The sequence below is a fragment of the Harpia harpyja genome, chromosome 3 (genome assembly GCF_026419915.1).
Source record: "Harpia harpyja isolate bHarHar1 chromosome 3, bHarHar1 primary haplotype, whole genome shotgun sequence".
Classification (NCBI taxonomy): domain Eukaryota; kingdom Metazoa; phylum Chordata; class Aves; order Accipitriformes; family Accipitridae; genus Harpia; species Harpia harpyja.
Genome location: NC_068942.1, coordinates 78,462,042 through 78,482,526, shown reverse-complemented (window position 1 = coordinate 78,482,526; position 20,485 = coordinate 78,462,042). Strand labels below are relative to the sequence as shown.

Sequence of the window (20,485 nt, the reverse complement as noted above, 5' to 3'; positions counted from 1 at the left end):
GCAGCCTAATAGTTCTGACTGCTAAATATTCTTAACTGTCACAAGACTGAGATTCAAAGCTCTACCAGAGGAGCTCAATGCAGTGAAGACTTTCCAACTTGTTAAAACCTGCTTTAAACAACTGATTTAAGAAATCAAGTAGTTTAAAATACCAAATTAAAAACATGATTTAAATCAGTTAATACTGGGAAACATGATTAATTTTTATGTAAAGAACTTGTACCCAGGCATGCCGGGGGGAAAAAAAAAAGGCACTTAAAGTGCTTTTTGCTGTCTGTAATTTCATAAGCCTTCTATATTCTCCGCATAAATGTAGGCTGCTTTACCCTCAGAAGCACTTGATATTCTATAGCCCTAATTAAAACTGTGCCTTATGTACGCTGTGGGCCTACTAAGTGCATTGTGTCATTGTTTAATACTGTTTCTCACCATTTGTTTCGTTCAATATAAACCCCCAAATCCCATACATCACTGGGTTCTAGTCTCTTTTTCATAGAAATAGTGACGTATCCCATAATTTTGCTACTGCAACTCTAGTCTTGTGCTGTACCTTTAAAAAAAAAAAAAAAGTCCTTTTGACCGTATGTTCAGATAACTTGGGCCTTATTACTAAAGGTACATGCGGAAAAAATGTGTTAATACATGATGGAGTTCTGCCTTGCTTATTTCTGAGAGCGCCTGTATGTGTGTTTGGGGGAGGGAGGGAAACGGGTCATATCAGTGGTAAAATCATGTTGCATGAAGTGAATAGCTTTTGATGAGCCGTTCTCTTATCTAACATTACATGTGAATATAAAGCAAGTTGCCTGTAAAGCTTGCTTTAAATTTTAATAAACTGCAGAAGAGGTAAGTGGTAACTTCTGAATATAAGTGCATCTAGCACAGCCTGCTAAAACCAAATTCCAGTATTACAAATTTTAAAACAGATCTTTGTGGCTTGAATTTTTAAGCTGGAGTGATAGATTTAAATTTTAGGGACATAACTTTTCCTTCCTTGCCTCTGTCTGAATCAATCTTACTGAAAAATGACAGAAGATTTGAATTTGAGAACACAATGAAAATAACAGGAACTGAGACCTATAGAAGCGACTAATCCTCTAATTACTTTCTCTGAACACTGGGAATTGTGCTGCAGAATATCCTTCAGTACAATCTAGAGTAAGCTAAATTTATTCCATTCCAAAGCTATAGAGGGAGGGATTTTGCTGCCAACTCAGAATAGTAATGGGCTGTGGTGGTCTTTATCTGACAGAAGTGAAACAGATGTGGCTACTCTGTCAAATGTCTGTCTACAGGCTTGAATTTTCCTGGGTGTTAATTGCCCTGTGCTCACCCTTTCACACCCTGGGTTTTGAAATTTAACTAAATGATCAGGTAGGTAGAGCATTCCACTCTGAGGGGCAGGGGCTGAGGATGTGGCATATTTGCAGCAGTGACTGTTTGTGCTGGACTGACTATAAAAGTTCTACTTGACTCTACTCTGATATCAAAGCTATTTAGCCATATTTTGACTGAAGTGCTCTTAGACAGTTCTTTTGTACTTGCTTTACTCTGTAGTGTACTGTTGATACTGAATCTTTCCCCAATCTGGTATTCCACACTGAAGTTGCTAAATAGGCAAAGTTAAATACCTGGCTTTCAGTTGAACCTCCCTGTACTAGTATTGAATGTATTTTATGAACCTAGCTGTTAGCTTGGACTGTAAAGTTTTTTGGAATGACAGCCAGGGACAAAACAGTCTGATAAACGAATCCTGAATTTGCTTGTTAACACTTTGTTACAGTTAAGGTGGGTGACTGAGAGTGGAATATATACTTGTTGCTTTCTCTCTGTCCTTCTCAATTTGCAAGATGGAGAGGCAGTACTAGTTACTGCATACTCCCAGAGCCATGCCATCTCCTGCGTGAAGAGATGGTCTTTTTTTTACCTTGATAATTCAACCCCCTCCCCCCAAAACCCAAAAAACTCCAAACTTCTGGTTCTGGCAATCAGAGCCAGACTTGTTTTCAGTTCTGTTCAGATTCAGAGACAGCACTGGAGGGGCTTACAGTCAGTTGTGTTTTGAAATGAGCTTGGCAATGGCACATATAGCGAAGAAAGCTCCTTGTTTCCCACTAGTTTGCAAGTTGATTTTTCCACTCCTGTGCAGCAGCATAAATCAGGATTGCATTTTGTCTGCTTAGTGTGTTACCTTGTTGACTTAAATCACTTAAGTAGCTCAGTCAAACAGAGTTCAAACAAAGAGTGTGTGTGTGGGGGGTTAAATACACTAAGTTGTGTACAAGGAATGTGAGTAAGTTCTGATCTTTACACAGGAAGATGCTTGGTGATACGTATACATGATAACTGGAAAGATTAGAAATACTTTTGTTTACTGTAGATTTGTAGGACTTTAAAAAAACTGAAAGTGATCATTTCCCACGTGCAAGGTATGTGCTATTAACTGGCATGCATTTCCTCTACTTGAGTATTAGCGTACTGAGAGCCTGCTGGTCAGACCTATTGCCTTCATCCATATAGGAGACAGATCCTACAGATGTACCCTTTTGTGTCTTCCGCACCCAAACTGTCTTGCAGTAAGGATGCTTTGTTTGAAAGAGGGGCTTAACTTGCTTTTCCTCTGAGAGCTACTGTCAGTAATATTTGTCCAACTTGGTTCAAGTAACAGTTGAACTATTCTGCAGGAATTGTTTTTGGTTGGCAGTCTCCAAGAAGGAAAATGCTACAAAGTCCAGTTTGTTGTGATGACTTGTTGCAATTTCTATAGGAATCTCAGACCAATAGAAAAGAATCTGATTGCTTTTGGGTTTGTTCTATCGAAGGGTGCTTTGTATCAGGACAATGCTCTAGCTATAGTGTGAAGTCTAGAAAGCAACTTCTGTCCCTTGTTGGGCTTTCTAAAATGTAACTGCTTTCTATAATTACTAAATGGCTTTTTGGTAAAAGTAAGTTCACTCCCCCCCCCCCCCCCCCCCTCTGAGATATTTTCTTTTTTTTGTGCAGCTGCTTAACAGGTCTGTTAAGGTAACTGTCTGGAGAGTCTTTGGCTGTCTTAATGTAAAATTGATTTGTGTCAGATTGAATTTATGGTTTCTGGAAGCTACAGAATGATATGCAGCTTCTCATCTTGTTATGTGCTCTCCTTTGGCAGGCAGGCTTAGATTGGTGCTCATGGGTGCTTTGATTCACAGAAGCATTCACTGCTGATGCGCTGAGTGTACAAATCTTTCAGTCTATGTATTGATAGAAGCCCTTGAGGGGACTTTATCACTATATTTTTTTGTCTGGCTTTTAGTTAAGGATTCTAATTTGTGGCTATTTTGTGTGCTTGGCATATCCAAGTACATAAGTGTAGCCAGGCATCTGCTGCTTTTGTTCCTGATGTATATAAATGAATTGTAGACTGTTGGCACCAGAATGTTCAGCTACAAACACTGTTGCATCCTTCTCTAATTACTGATATTTTTGTGGGTGTATCAAGAGTTTTGGGGGATGTGCTCCAGCTGCAGTGGAAAAATCACGTTTATGCCTTCATGTTTAAATTTATAGGCTTGTAGTCTTCCAGAAGAAATCCTACTCTTAGTGAACTAATGCCAGGAGTTTTGGGGTCAGAAGTTTTGCTTTCAGAAGGTCACACATCAGGGAGGGTCTTACTGGTCTTCAGTATGTGATCTTAGTACAGTGAACATCGTATTCAACACAGCTCTTGGCATAGTAGGCTTTTTTCCAGTGTCGTGGTTTAACCCCAGCCAGCAACTAAACACCACACAGCCGCTCACTCACTCCCCCCCACCCAGTGGGATGGGGGAGAAAATCAGGAAAAGAAGCAAAACCTGTGGGTTGAGATAAGAATGGTTTAATAGAACAGAAAAAGAAGAAACTAATAATGATAATGATAACACTAATAAAATGACAACAGCAATAATGAAAGGATTGGAATGTACAAATGATGCGCAGTGCAATTGCTCACCACCCGCCGACCGACACCCTGCCAGTCCCCAAGCGGCGAATCCCTGCCCCCACTCCCCAGTTTCTATACTAGATGGGACGTCCCATGGTATGGAATACACCGTTGGCCAGTTTGGGTCAGGTGCCCTGGCTGTGTCCTGTGCCAACTTCTTGTGCCCCTCCAGCTTTCTCGCTGGCTGGGCATGAGAAGCTGGAAAATCCTTGACTTTAGTCTAAACACTACTGAGCGACAACTGAAAACATCAGTGTTATCAACATTCTTCACATACTGAACTCAAAACATAGCACTGTACCAGCTACTAGGAAGACAGTTAACTCTATCCCAGCTGAAACCAGGACATCCAGTCAACCATTTAGTCTCTTTCTCCCTAAAGTGGCTGTAGCTGAACTGTCTCTTGTGCAAAGTCTCTTTTAGTAGACTGCAAATCTCTTCAGCTTCTCTTGCTTTTAAACAAGATTTCTTAGGCTTCTTTACTGCAGAAATGAGGAGAACCAGCTCCATGATACGAAGGTAGTAAGCCTTAGTACTACCAAAGTCCTAGCAGCATGACCAGGAACAGTAGCTCTCAGCAGAGCTCAGCTGCTTATCTCTTCTTCCCTGTTTATTGCAGATAGGGGACCTCGAATGCTCAGTATATTGTAAGACGTCTTGTTCCAAATCAGTATCCTGGTAGGAATATGTTCCAACTTTTTGGTCCTACTTTTCTGGGCTGTTTTGCTTCCATTTCACAAATGGCAGTAAAATACTCTGCAAAACGGCTTTGCAAATTCGTGCCCATATGCATTTTTTTTCTTTTAGATAATGATATGACTGCATGGTGGGTTGAAGCTGAAACAGGAACAGATGTGTCTTCCAAAAGTATCTTAATCATTCGTTTGTAATCTGTATTGACAGGTACATGGAAATCTAAGCTGTAACACAGTGGGTAGATCTCTATATACTCTGTAGTGATCAGCTGAGATAATGAAAAGAGAATACTTGGTGGAGTAAATGAGAATTTATAGTATGACTTTTTTTTTTAAAGTATGAATAAATTATTGTTCGCTACCAGTATATGAACTGCAAAATTTAGAGGAGTATGCATGTACTGACAGTCTGAAACAATTGTTCAAAACCAGTTAAGGTCACATATCAAATAGATGAAACTCAGTACAGGACAGTGATAAACTTATATGTCTCCTGGGTTTCCAAAGCAGGTGAAATGTGTCCGCAACACAGGACTACAGCAGGCAACTCCGGAGCAGTTGCAATAGAAAGTGTAGCAGCAATGTGCAGGCTGTAATTTGCCCAGAGGAGCATTCTGGAGTTTGGGGTAAATGATTTATGCTGTGAGTAGTCGATGTATCTGACACTGCCACAGCTTTGTGTTATGCCTCCGAGCTGTCTCTAGCTCTAGTCTGCTTGGGGGAGGAAATCTAGCAAGCTGACTCAAGGAGGAAAACTACAGACTTGATTTCAAAGATGGATGAAAGATCACTTGCAATGTAATGTTACTGAACATGGATGGAAGAAAATGGAAGGGGAAAAGAAAGGGGTTTTAAGGGTTAGGAAAAGCTAAGAGGTAAGATTGGGAGGAAAATGATTCACAGGTTGGTTAGGTAAAGTGTTGATTCACAGCCACTAAAAGTTTGTGATTTACAAAACAATTCCTGAGCCACTGTATCATATAGCTGTGCCTGTATAAACTGGCACCTATTTTGAGCTACTTTTTAATACTTTGAATTAAGTGGAACAACTTGGCTTCCTTTACCAGAGCTGGTCAGGAGTCCTAGGTATGAGGTAGGACTTGGGTCTAGTAAGTGGCTGCAACAGTGATTGATGGTTTTGGCCACCTAACTTTAATCTGTGCAGTTTAGTCAACACCCACTACGTGTTTTGAAGATGTGTTTTGAATACTCACTTCTGTCTGAGGAGTAGCCTACTCTACGTTATTCCCTGGAATAACAGCATGCAATCAGGTGTCTGTCAACCCCAACCTAGCTTTACAGTAGCTTATCTAGAAATACTTTTAGGTTGTTGCCTCTTTACTTGTTGCAGTACCCAAAATAGAGAATTATGGAAATGACATATTTTGATTCCTCTTCTGGAGAAAGGGTGGTATGCACTGTTGCCCTGCTTTTGGCTGGGATAGAGTTAATTCTCTTTCTAGTAGCTGGTATAGTGTTATGTTTTGGGTTCAGTATGAGAAGAATGTTGATAACATACTGATGTTTTCAGTTGTTGCTAAGTAGTGTTCATACTAAGTCAAGGATTTTTCAGCTTCTCATGCCCAGCCAGCAAGAAGGCTGGAGGGGGACGAGGAGTTGGGAGGGGACACAGCCAGGACAGCTGACCCAAACTGGCTAAAGAGGTATTCCATACTGTGTGAGGTCATGCCCAGTATATAAACTGGGGGGAGTTGGCCTGGGGGGATCGCTGCTCAGGAACTGACTGGGCATTGGTCAGCGAGTGGCGAGCAATTGCATTGTGCATCACTTGTTTTGTATATTCCAATCCTTTTATTATTACTGTCATTTTATTATTGTTACTATTATCCTTATTATTTTCTTCCTTTCTGTTCTATTAAACTGTTCTTATCTCAACCCATGAGTTTCACTTTTTTTTTTCCTGATTCTCTCCCCCATCCCACAGGGAGGGGGTGTGTGTGTGAGGGAGTGGCTGTGTAGTGCTTAGTTACCGGCTGGGTTTAAACCACAACTGTATTGGCTGGTTGTCTAAAATTGCGCACAAGCACAAATTCAGCAAATGGAGAAAATCATTTAACATCTGCCTATTGAGTTGATGAATGGTAAATTGCTTGAGTAGTAGTGCACAACCTCACATGTGCACTTCTAGCAGGTGGCTTTGATGTATGCTAGAGACAAATGTGTTGTCCCTTCTGCCCCCTCCCTCTCAAATCTCCAAGCTTAGCATGAAAGGTTACATAGAGCAAACTTGTGAATGCTTTGAAAGCCGTAAATGCTTGAAGTGTAAATAAACTAGACTATTTGCTGAAGTTGTTTCTGCATAGGCACTGAGCCTGTGGACCATGAGTTTGAGGGGTGTGATTTGCAGTCAGCGGATTGAAGAGAGGTGGCCTGCAAGTTACATGCATCAGCTCATTTATTATGACTGGGATTGCAGACAGTGCCACATGTATGTAGTTTTAAACTGTTTCTTTAAATGTCAAGTATCTGTTGTCCAATTACTTCTTACATGTGCATTTTTAACTTTCCCCCAGTCTGTTAGTGTTTGGATCACTTCACAAATGAAGAAGCCTATCTGAAACCAATAAGGAATTTGTAATGTTTTTACAGTTAATTGGTGTTTTTCAGAAGGCAAGAAGCATTGCTGTATTCAGCTTACCATGTACTGAAGAAAAAGAAATAATTTGCCAGTAGGTAGTTGCAACATCAGAATATATATTAAAAATTTTTGTCAGAAATGCTCATTAAGTGCTGTGTACAAAATTTAATTTCTTTATGGTGGCATATTCTTTTACATTACCTGTATTTGTTGACTCTTGGTCTTTTTTGACCATTTCCTAACACTCATTTAGTTGTCAAGAGAATATTGACAGCTGAAATATTAGAAAGAGACAAGGTATTTGGCATTGGTATTCAAAAAATGTATGCATAGATGTTGTTGCAGTTCTAATGTAGACCTTTATAAGGAAAGGAAGGAAGAACATTGAAGGATAGGCTTGTACGGAGCTGTGCAGGAAGCAGATGCAGATTTGTTAAACAGCTGGGCCTGTGATGCTGGTTGGTATGGTCATTTCAGCCCCTCCCATAGGCACATAAAACCCGAAAGGTTTCCATGATAATGTCTCTTATTTTCTTTGCAAAAGGCTCAGGGAAAATTATATAATAGCTGTATCAGTAGCCAGAGGTCAGTGTAAATTTTCAGTGTTACTGAAATATAGTGTTATGGAAGCAGTAATTCTGGTCAATTACTGTTGGGTTTAAGTTGAGACAGTAAAACTGCAAACAGTTTTAATGTTATATGAATCGACATTTGTTATAATTTGCCAGGAAACTTCTGAAGTGGACACACTTCTGATGCGGGAAAAATATCATTGTGTCATGATCATGAGGTTTTGTTGTGTTGTCTTGCGGTAACCTAATGTCTGCTGGCTCTGGCAGTCAGTCTGTCCAAAAATCCAGTGGATGTGTTCTTCACTTTAAAAGGATTCCTTCCTTGCTAGCTAAAGCTTCCTTTTAAGTTGCAAGATCTTTTGTCTGACGTCCCTGAGTGTTTCTTGTGTTCTCTTTTTATAAAAGAAATCGAAGGCCAGCAGCCAAGTAAGAAAGCATTTAACTCGTGAAGGCACTGCTGTCATTAATTTTAAACACGTCAGTGTGGTGTCGGTCAGCTTGACTACCAACAAAGAAAACTAAAGTGTTGCCATAAATCATTTTATTGTCCTAATCCAACCTAATTAACTAAACTAAAACTCCTATTCTAATGGAGCAGCCCTTCCTGTGAGACATCTGCCTCTTTCCTTAATGGGTTTTAGCCCTCACTTCTGCTATAGTGCAGAAGTGTTGGTAACCATAATAATGTTAAGTCCCTCCCATGATCTTTGGGGAGCTAGCTAGGCACAAGTGAACTGTGAAGTTTAAATTTCCAAATGTAGAGAGGTTTTTTTTATTGTTTTTTTTTTCTCCTGGAAACACTGTCAACAGACCAGAAGAAAGCAGCAAAATCCCAATTTCTAGAAGTGGATTAGACCTGCTCCCTGCAAGCTTGTAAGCAGCAGCTTAACAGCTGTGTGGATTTTGGGATCTGCTTCTCTAGTTTATTGACATACTCCTTAACACAGAAGGTTTGACCTGATAGTGTTAAGTTAATGCAGTCATGTCGTGAGCTCCTGACCTGTCCTTGAACTCTTGGGGTAAAGATGACTAAGGGAAATGAGCAACTTCATCAGTGTCAGTGCGTGGGAGAGAGCTGTGGCACACCAGAAGATGTTCCTGTATAGAATGTATGTAGATGTAAAGTGTGTGTGGTAGGCAAATGTAGAGTCTCATACTAAAACAGTTAGTATAATTTTTAGGGAAGAACCCCCCCCCCCCACATGTACATTGCAAGCCTTTCTTCAGGTTTGATCCTGAAGCCAGAATGTTTGCTACACCCTTATGTCTGTTGTTGGTCCAGTGGCATGCTTATTACAGAAGACAAATTTTAAGAATATACACTAGTTCATAACTATGTGCAAAATAGGGGCTTTCAGAGCTCTCAGAATAGCTCATAAAGGAGTGCAAGGAAAATGTGGGTTTTCTCGTTGCACTTGGAGAAATCCAACACTGGTATAGTTAACCTCTTGAAAAAGAATGCCATCGTAAGTCAAATTACTTTACAGGCTTTTTGTATGCTCTGACAGAAGGGGTGGTCTGCTGCCATTTTGCCTCCTTGTAGCTTGCCGGTCGATAAGGGCATTTCTGGAGATGTGTTTGACACTAATCTGTCGTTGTGCAACAGGAAACAGCTGAAGTTTTTCAGATGTACTGACCTTTCTGCTCATTTCCAGGACAGTAGCCACCTATGCTGTGTCTCTGTGGTTTGGAGGGAGCTGGCACTCAGTAGAGTGGTGTCACTCAGTGCTGTGCACGGTCCTGGGTAACACTCTATGTCTGCAAATACGATGGTCTGTGTTGCTACCAGTTGGTTGGGCCTATGTCCAATCTGCTGAAGATTTATTTTTTTTTAGTTTTGTGTTCCTTCCTTTTTCTGTATCTTTGCTAAAAAAGCAGAATACTTAAGAAATACTGGTTTTGAAATGAAACCTTTGTGTATTCTTATTCCCCTTACCTGCAAGGTGTGTTTATATGTAGGGTGAGGGAATTCTACTTTCTCACTTCTTGAAAAGGTGGTAAAACTGATAGCAGCTACTTTTCCAGGGGAACGAGTGGAGAGCAAAGAATTCAGGTGGGCTGAATGTTCCAGGGATGTTCCAGGGGCTGGCTGAGTTGCAGCCTTGCTGCTGGGAAAGCAGTCTCTGTTTGATCTTAGTTCCTCTGAGACCTGACAGATTTGTAAGCCGTAGCCTTTAGCTGCTGCTTTGATTGTGAGTGCAGAGTGCTGGAACGAGGTTTTGCTCTCAAAACTGAGAGAAAGGAACAAGAATGAAAAGTGTGTGTAAGGAGGCAGGGGAAAAACCAAGGCCAAGTGTAATTCCAGCCAGTGGGAAGGATATAACTGAAAACTCGAACTACTAGCAAAGTTTAAAGAAAAAAAAAAAAAAATTGCTTAGGCCATGTTAGTGTGGGGGTGAGACAGTGGGCCTTCTCAGATGCAGCTCCTTTTCAGTCTCTGATAACATATGGCAGTTTTGATGACCCTAAATCACTGGAGTGCAAATCTCAAGGCAGTGGGAGTGCTACGCAGCGGGGGTAGCTGTGACATTTACGTTGAGCGATGGGGAAGAGAGGAGCCTTCCTGTTAAGGTAAACTGTCTCAACATACAGTGAGGCTTGCAGCTGCTGCATACTGTCCTCCAACTTGAATACCCTATGGAGATGGATGGATTACCGAGCGAACATGGGTTCTGTCTTGGAAGGATGCTGGGGAAATCTGTCCCTTCATGCCAAGTGTAATATGGCACTTCAGGTTTCCCTTGTTGCTTTCATTTGGCATTTGGACTTTTTAAAATCCCTCAGCCCCAATGTGGACATAGAGCCACTATCAGTGGAATTATTGTGGAAAAATCTTTTGCCGCTGTTATTTGTTCCCTCTGTTCCTCCACACGATTTTTGTCAGTTAGTCTCCACTTTGCTATCTGTTTCCTCCAAAGGGAATTACTTGAATTCAGTGGCTTGAGACAGCTAATCATATAAAACAAACTGTTGTGTAGGCGGCTGAATTAATCTAGCCTGTATCTCCCCACCAGCATTCCTACTGGACAAGAGATGGCACATGCTATGGCCAGTCTGGAGCCACATGTTTCCAATTTGTTTGGCAGGCTCAGGCTATATATGTTAGCGAGGTTTTTCCAGCATTTTTTTCTTTTGGGAGCTAAGTTAGGTGCGTTGTGTTTTCCCTTGTGCTCAATTGATGATTTTCATTAAACTTTTAAGAACCTGAATGATAGGAGAAAACTGCTCTCAAATTAAGCTGATGTTGGCCCACACACTCAAAAGTTTGGTGGACTCTTGAGTACAGTCTTTGAAAATACGCACTGTTGCTCTGGTGGATCTTGGCAGCCTTGGGGTGGAGGTGAAGAGATACAGGTAAAGTTTAGTGCCCTGTTTTTGTTCTTTCATGTTTTAGTTCCTGCCTGGAAGGTAGACATGGTGGTGTCCAGGCTGAAACTTTGAAGTCATCTGCTAGAACACGTGATGCTGCTGTATGGCTTGTGAGAGTCAGGGCTCTTCTCACAACTTCAGTTACCACAGCACTGCAATTATGTGACAACATCAAGGTTTTTTGAGGAGGGGAAATCCTCCTGGCAGAAGACGTCTAGAAATTTGAATGTTAAAAGCGGTAAAGAGGCAACCTCACTATTTTGGTTGCCACAAATCAATTTTAAGGGGGTTGGGGCAATCAATCTCCAGACTTTATTGGGAGGTGTAGTAGTGTGGTTCTGCAGTGCCTCACGCTGTCAAAATCCTTCATGATTTTGCCTGTGGCTGCATTCCACTTACAGTACTGTTTTATTAAGATATTTACCTTTCACTTGTTACAGTCATTGTGAATAGTTCATAGTTCTTCTGTTTTGTGTAGTTCCTGAAATCCTGTTACTTTTTTTACTTGGAAGTGTCCAATTTTTGAGACCAGCAATTAAAATGCTTGTAAAATGTCTTTGAATCGGAGCAACTGTTGGTGATGAGTAGACTGTGAAAGCACACAAGTTGAAACATTTCTCAGAATGTTCTTAGCTTTTTGAAAAATGATTACACAATTCCAGGAAACGAAATGCAGCATTTCACACTGAAAATAACTGGGTTTAAGTAGTGGAAGACCAAGAGGAAGGGAGATAAGATGAGGAAGAAGAGTTGTGAGGGGAAAGGAACACAGACAGAAAAGATTATGTCCTACCCTATTATTTCAGAGGAGATACTGACTCTGGTCAGCCTAATGGGAATTATTAACGTATCTAAGCCCTAAGTTCTGTAGGTGTGATACATGACCTTACTAAGTAATTCTGGAAGTTATTACATTTCACCTCTTGGTTTTTCCATCAGACCTTAAAACTTCCAGTTTTGGGTCTCACTGAAGTTTCCATTTGATCCAGTATCTTGTCTGACAAGAGCATAAGCTTAGGGCATGCATCCGTGCCCTGGAATTTTACCTGGTTGCTGGTGGTCAGTGCTGCACAGACTGGCTGGAGCTGAAGCCAGGACCATCATGTTAACAGTTGCCAATGGGCCCTCTATTGTATCTGCAGCTGCAACACGGTTTTGTGGAAATGAATGAAAATTTTGTGTGTGAAAGCTATTACTTTCTGATGTTTGAAATGACGATATGTGATAATATGAATATAAATTGATTATTGACATATTATGCTTAAAATGCAAGGCGTAGGTGTGTCTCATTCATCACTATTTCATTTATATTCTAGGAACACCTGAGACCTTCTCAGGGCTCAAGATCCCCTTGTTAGTTGTCAAACATGCATAGAGGAAGAGCTCTTCATAGATGCTTCAGACCTACAGTTCAGTGTCCTAGCAGGTCACAAAGTGTTAATGACTTCATTAGAATTGCATCTCAAGACGCTGTTTATTCTTGCAACATACTGTGTGCCAGTGTAATGGTTATTACAAAAAACTATAAATTTAAACTGGGAAATTTATATTCTGTGTACTGCTGATTATCAAATACGTTTACTTCACTTTTCAGCTGTTGTTACAACTGTTGGAACAAAATCAGGGAAACAAGACCTTATGGGTTGAAGTTTTGTTAAAAGCTTCATTGCAGAAAAAAAGTACTAAAAGGGACTGCGAAAGGTCATCTTACCTAATCCTTTGCCTCCAGGTATTATCACCTAAGCCTAAATCTTTAGCAAGTGTTGGAGCTGCTAAGAGCTTTCAGCAAGAGGCTTGTTGTAAAAGTAGCCTCTAATCCGTTGCTGTAAATGCACAAGGTTTACAAGAAAGAATTCTTCCCTTATGTTTTTTCAATAATTCTGTGTCAATTACTTTTGCTAACCTTAGAAGGTTTTTAGTATTGCACATAGATGTTTCTAATACCCCAACATTCAGCAAGGTTTTTAATGATTTGTTTAATAATTGATCTGCAGCATTGGGATAATTTAGAGTTTTGAGAGATGACAGACAGACAAGTAGAATATATTTAGTTGCTTAGTTTAATCATCCCTGTCTGTGAATTTTGTAGGTAAAGAGCAGCATGAAAGAATGGAGCTAGTGAGAGAACCTCTTCTCCAGTTTTCTGCTAAGGGGGGTAAATTTCTAGAAGGCTTTAATTAACCTATTAATTCAATACTTAAGTGTCTGCAAAGTGTTTTCTGAGCAGTAACAGTCATTACCTTTCATAATTGTGTGCAGTTATATGGACCTTATATTTACATATATTTCCCCATTAGCCAATGGATTTAGTTTCTCAGCTTGTTTCCCTCTGTCCTGAAGCTTTTACCAGTGCCTTTACATCATACAGCTAGTGCAATTACGCTTTGACACTGCTTAATCATTTGAGGTGAGTGTTAGTCTTTAAGCTTGAGAAACGATCATCAGTGCCACAGATTTTGTATGCTGAGTCTCAGAGGTTCTGAAAGTATTGCTGGGCCTTGCCCCTTCTTATGGCTCTCTGCTGTGGCAGCTATGTTCTGTGTTTATTCATCAAGGAAAACTGTTTCTCACTGTTTCTTTCCGGGCTGGGATTGCTCCTGTGCTGCGGTGATGTCTCTGTTCTGTTCTCTGAAGTAGTTGCTGGACTAGTAAAAATGCAACCTAGAGATGTGAACCTTGGAAGTCTTAACAAGTAAGGAATTCAATCTTAGTAAGATACAGCAGAATAACAGGAGTTGTTCTCTTCTAGTCTTGTTTTAAATACTGAAATACTATTTAGTCTTTGATGCTGTATCCATACCTGTAGAGATCAGTTTCCTTTGACAGGTAGTAAGAAGTATCCTTTAACGAGGAAAAACAGGTTGAAAGTGCTCAGTCTTTGTCACAATTTATAGAAAACTACTAGACTTTTTCCAATGTAACTAGAAAACTACTTAACTGTAATGATATCCCTGAAATCCTGGCACTTTTAACTGGAAATCAATTGTATTGCTCACTTGCTTTAAAAACAATCAAATAAATGAAAGAACCCTAAACCTCAAGTCTTTGCTGGGATACAAGTTCCAGTAAGGGTTAGGAACTCAGTATAATTTCAGAGAGAAAACCATGTGTTTGGAGTCTAAACTGTGAAAATGGTAGGTATTGGGTACTTCTGAACTAGAAACAAACAAGTGCAGCTTGGAGTTTTCCATTAAAAACAAAACAAAAAATCCTACTGTGGTATGTTTACCCAGCCTTGTAATAAAATGTTACGATACACTGCTTTTCCTGATCATAGTAAAGGTGTTTATATAGTGAAATGAATTTGATTATATTATTATTGTGGAAGCTGTGTATAATAGACATTTTTTTTATCCAACAGGCAATCAGCTGTAAAGGTCAGCACAGTATCTCTTACACATTATCCAGAAACCAGACTGTTGTAGTGGAATACACTCACGATAAAGATACAGACATGTTTCAGGTAAGACTCTATGCAATACATGCGTTGTTTTTTTAAAAGCAACATACAGAATCACAGTTCTGCATTGTATTCCTCTGGGTATTTTCTGTGATCTGTGGAATTTCCATGGTTGAACTGAGTTTCATTAATATGGGAGCACTTTGAAATTTTGTGTTGTCTGCTTTTCTCAAGTCAGCATCAGCATCTGTTAATATCCTTACTACCTTACTGCTTTTCACTGTACTCTGCTGCTTCTGCAAGGACCGTGTAGCAACTGTACAAACAGTACTAGAAAGAAATGTGTGCTCTGTTTTGGATTCATCAATAAGCACAAGAATACACCCCGCACCCTCCAGTTAATCAAGTAGCTGGAGTAAAAAGGAAGTAGATAGGAGTAGGTGTCACATCCCGATTTCTCAGGATGATGACTCAGGTTTGCAGATTCTCAGGTGAGGATTAAGGTGAAACAACACCAGGGATCATTTAACTCACAAAATTCAGCTTTTATTCACTCACAACAAGAATTGGCATGAAACTGTGTCAGTAAACTGTGTAACGTGCTAACTGTACATCACCAAACACGTACTACTAAGCCTTGCTTATTTGGGGATCAGTTCAGGGAAGAAAATAAGGAGATCCCTTCCGTTGAGTCACGAGGTTCAGAGTGGACCCCCTTGCTTTCTAAACTCCTTCTCGGAGAGGAGCCTAGGGGTGGCTGGATCTACTCCTAGTCCGAGACTTGATCAATGGTTTATGTCTAAAGGGATGAGGTGTAGGGCTTATGGGCAAAAAAAAAGAGAGAGACAGAGAAAAGAGAAAGATTTCACCAGTCCTGGGTCCAGTGTTGGTCCAGCCAGCTGAGAGGTCCAGTTCTGGAGGATGCATGCACATGGGGCTTCCATTTGTGTCGTTTTATCATCTCCTTGCCCCTCCTTCGGGCGGGCAGTCGGACTCATTGGGCTAATTAGGTGTCATGCGCGGTTTGTGCTTCCAGAACCTTTGGGAAATGGGTCAGTGGGCTTGGGGGTCGTTTGGGGAGTAACTTCTCCCTCCCTGCAGGCATTACTGTTCTTTGACCTTTGGCCATACATGGTGAGCTGCCCTGCTCAGTGTATCAGAACAGGGAACTGCACACCCTCCAGCATGCCCTCCAAGCCCTGTTGCTAACTGACTTCTCACCTGCTGCAGTTCCTTGCTTTGCAGGGTTTGTTGTTATGCAGAGTTCACCCTTATGCAGAACTTGCCCCACCACAATGTTTGAGATGCTAACTCTTTCAGTCTCTCACAGCAGAATATGGGGTGGGGAAGGAGGAGGGTAAAAGTGAAGGTAGGAGGGGAATGTGCCCTAAAGGAGGCAAACTAGTGATAGAATAATAAAGAAAACTTTTCCTGAAGGGTGTGCATATATATCAAATGGTGTAGGGGACTGTGCCCAGTTTCTCTAAGCTATCATCTATCCAACATGTTTTCACTCTTCCCTATATGCATTTGTGTTTTTCTGCATCATCTAACATTCTGGTAACCTAAGTTATTTTCCTGTGCAATGCTTATTTTTATATATAGTAAGAGCAGAGATTCTGTACAAACTTAGACTTTAAGCTTGGAAAAAAACAAAACATGCACAACTTTTTCCAATCTGGACTAATCAGGTCTGTCTTGTCAGTGACCTCTGTAATTAGAGCATCTTATCATGAATCGTTACACCTCCTCATTCAGTCTTTCATATTTAGAAGGGTCAGCAGCAGAGTGTTGTTGACAGAAGAGGAAATGGCTCTGTCAAGATGTCTTTGCTTCATGTGGCTTCTCTTTTTTGCTCTATATAAAATTTTCCTAGTGTGACTTTGGAACTATTAGGTCCAAACAGGGATTGATTAAAAAAGTCGTCTTCATTTGCTGCTGCATGAAGGATCATGCAGCCAGAGTGAACTGCAATAGGTTTTTCTATGCTGAGCAGTAAAAGAAACCTGTCCTTTTGGGTTACTGTGTGATACTTATTTATTTCTGCAAGATGCTTTTTTGGCCCTGAGTAGCTCCAGTGAAACTCTTTCCTGTCTGTAAATTTTGAAAAGCCATTTTTGAAAATTGGAGTTTTTCTACTTCTTGTGTACATTAAGAAATGAATACAGAAGAGTTGCAGAACAGCTGCTTTTCTGGTCATATGGTATAGACAGCTCTTGATTGCATAATATCCTCGTGGTGGTTAGAGCTTTTAGTTGGGGGGTATTGATAAAGAATTAGGTAGGCTGGGGTGCTTAGCTGTCACTCTAATGTCATCTAGCAGCCCGAGGCAAGGAGATGCAGCATAGGCAAAGCAATGCTCCACAGGTTCAAGGTTCAAAGTGACCTTGGTCTAAGGTAGTAGGTTAAGGGAGCTAATTATGGATGCTTTGGATCTGAAGCAGGGGTTTAGCTCAGTGAGGAATGAGCTGGTTAAGCATAGCAGCCCAGCTAACAATGTATCTTCCCCTGCGCCCCTTTGAGATCCACTGATGCTCAGTAGAAGAGGAATTTGCACAGGGTAGTACACTGAGACAGCTTGGACTGCACTGCCTGGCCCAGAGACCTACTGCACTTCCACAGCTGGCACTGAAGCACCCATCTCTTACTGCCGCTTTACATGCACAGATCATGCTTTCTCCTTCCTGCGGCTCTCGGGTGCCTGCTGAAATGTCACAAAAACCCTAATTTTGGCCCGTGTATGAATTCACCTGTGAGAGGCTGCCTATGGTTCAGGCAATTATATGCCATAGATTTGTAGTTACATGACTGTTTTGGCTTGTAACAGGTGAAACTATCCCATCTTAATAACAATCAAATTTTTTGAGCTGAATCTTGTGGTGTTAGTGTCTCAGTCCTTCCGGTGTCCCCTCAGATGGCTAATGTGTCAAGGTTAAGGCTTCCATGTTGTTAAAATTGCTCTTTTCAGAGCAGTCTGTTTCTTCTGTCTTGATGTGTAGACTCTCATGCTGTGACTTGATCTCAACTTCACCTCAAGCACTGTCCCCTGCTTCATGTTTTCACTCTCTGTGGCTGTCTTCTGAGGATTGCACTCCATGCATTGGCCTAGAGGGGCTGATAGCCATGAGAATGGGAAAAGGAATAGTCTGGTAGACTGTAGCAATATTTTGCTGCTCAAGTGATGCCAGCTGAAGAGGTTTCCATTATTTAGATATGCCATTAGATTTTAATTATTCTTGGTAACCTGATTGTGGGCAGTCAGAGAAAAGTTACTTGTGGACTATTTTGTGCAGCCCTGTGCTACAATGATGACAAATTACATGTTGCCTGTTGATCCACAGAGTAAAGCCTTACTGTTGATCAAACATCACTTGGATAGACAGTCCTTGGAATTTGGTGTTTTCTTCTCATGTTTTCCTTGCTTTTGTAGAACACAGGCAAGTATGTGGAAGCTGAGAAGGGAAGGATAATGCCTGGATCACAGGATTATCTTGAGGCCCCTCCTTGGCTGCTGGTAGTATGTATTATCTTAGGCAAATCACTTAGTGTGTTTTGTTTTGTTTTGTTTTTTTAAATCTCAATCTTCCCCTCTCTGAAATGGGATAGTAGCACTGCATGATTTCAATAAGGTAACCATAGTAAGGAATGTGAGAAGCTTAGAATGGCGGTTGTTAGTAACACCTTAGTCAGTGGGACCTGAAATAGGGAAAAGGGATGGCAGAGGTCTTTGTTTTCTTGGTCAGGATACCATTTCTAACCTGTGAAGACTGAATCTACTGGGTTAGAGCTGATTTCCTTTGAAAATGAGGGAGGTGCACTGTTCACAAAAAGCTGTGACCTTTTTCCTTCTTCCACTTTGAGAGTTTGTTGTCAGTCCTTTTCTTTGAAGGAAAGCGTGAGAAATGTGTTGGTGACTTGTATTCTGCAGTCCTTCCAGAAACAAACAGGAAAATTTTGAATACTGCAAACTCAGAATAGCTTCTTATTTTATGCTTTCCAAGCTTATAACCAAGAAGAAGCATGAGTAGATGCTTATTGGAAGTGAGGCACATATGGAAAACGTGGGGGGACTCTACAAGGGGCAGTAAGGAAATTCAGAAGGCATTGAAGAGCAGTGTTCAGGCTGTCTAAATACCAATTTTCTTGACATTTTTCCATAATGAAAACTACCATATTTTAATGCATATAACTTACAATACCCACCTCCCCATGCAGATGCACATCATTTTTTTTAACCATGCAGGTTATATGCATATTCAATGGCTGCATGATGAAGTTTCATATAGGAGTAGTCCGACCCCTTGTTCTTCTACTAGCTTTTTTCTGAAGATAACATGAAGAGTTACTTACAAATAAGCATACTCATTTAAAAGTGTTTGAATATATTACTTAAAGTGCTAACCAGGAAAGTTCTTGCTTCTTGAAAGCTGGAAACAATGCAGAAATGGGTGCTCTTCTCTTCCCTGTTTACTTGTGTCCTGCTCAGTCACTTGACAAACACCTGCTGGATCACTTTAACAAAATGGCTTCACAACCTCCTGCAGCAGGGCTTTGAAACTTGCAGGTGTTCAGGTGCTTTGGAAGGTTGTCCTGGACATCTTAAATGATTCTGTTCTTATCTCCTGTACTTGGTTTTGGGATTAAGCTTCCCCCCCGCCCTTCCCCTTTCCCCCCTGTCTTGTTCTGCTGTGTTGGGTGTGTGTTTTCTTTTTTTTTTTTTTTTTTTCTTAATGTAATTCTGTGGTGAAATTTGTGTACAAATGCTACTATATAGCTTTGTCTTAGTGACATAGAGATCAGATTTCTTCATGTAATAAAAAAAGAATGTACTAACACGTTCCATCTGGCATCTCGCGAAGTCTGTACGCTGCAGCATCTATATGCTGCTAAAAATGAAGATTTTCTTCAGAGTTTAGTAACCATTCTGTGCATGATGCATCAGTTGGAGTAGAAGCTTGTAGTTCGTACCACTACAAGGAACCACAGCGTGTAGCCTGTACCCTAAATAACTACAAGTTTATGCAAGAAGCAGGCACATCCAATAGGAAGAACTGATTTTTTTTTTTTCTGAAGAGCAGCCCTTCAGAAGATGCATGGTCCAATTCTCCCTATCATCAGAGTGAAAATCTGTTAAAGTCCAAGAATCTACAGCTGTTAAATTATCTGCTGGCAGGTTGTCTGGTTTTGCCTTGTCTCAGGAGTGAGCGTTTTTAATAGCACTTCTTTGATTGACGGTAGACACTAGCAAATTGATTGACTGCCTGGTTTTTACACAGCTTTTAACAATAACCTGTAGTGTAGACAACAGCAGCTGTCTTATACATCAGTTGGAAGATTTATGGTTTGTTATTGGAAGTAACTTAGTGAAATAATACATAATATGACACAGTTAACAAGAGTAGTCCCAAAATATAGCCAAAAATTACTAGAAAGAAGTAAGTCTTCTGTGCTATCAGGAAAATGGAAGAAAAATGAGTAATAAAGTCTGTGAAGAGTAGCTCTGAATAATAGAACTAGGTCTGTAGTGACTGTAGTTTGACTACAGCATCAGATCAGTTAAAATTTTTGGTGGGTAAATGTTGATAGCGTCAAGTTCTTTCTTTGTTTCTGAGGGCTTTCTTTTCAGGTGATGTCAATCCCAAAATTTTGACTTGATGTGGAGCATGAGGAAATTGCCATGTTTTAAAGGCCACTTCTTAAAATAATTTCTAGTGTTGAAATGTAGCACAATACATGAGACTGATCCTCTAGAAGGCTTTTTCAACAGAAAAAAAAAAACCAACCCAAACAACAAAAGAAACCCAAATACTTAAAATATTTGATGTTGTATAGACATACTTGTGACACAAATGAGATATATAAAGTAATTACTTTGCTTAAAACATTACA

The 20,485-nt window shown here is 40.4% G+C and overlaps 1 protein-coding gene across 1 annotated transcript in view; it reads left to right on the top strand.

Annotated features, from left to right (window-relative positions):
• The window catches only part of PELI2 (pellino E3 ubiquitin protein ligase family member 2), an 81,873-nt gene that overhangs the window by 48,521 nt on the left and 12,867 nt on the right, over positions 1-20,485 (top strand). Inside the window, exon 3 of the mRNA XM_052783547.1 lies at positions 14,558-14,659. Within this exon, the coding sequence (XP_052639507.1) occupies positions 14,558-14,659 (102 nt within the window). The remainder of the gene's footprint in view (positions 1-14,557; positions 14,660-20,485) is intronic.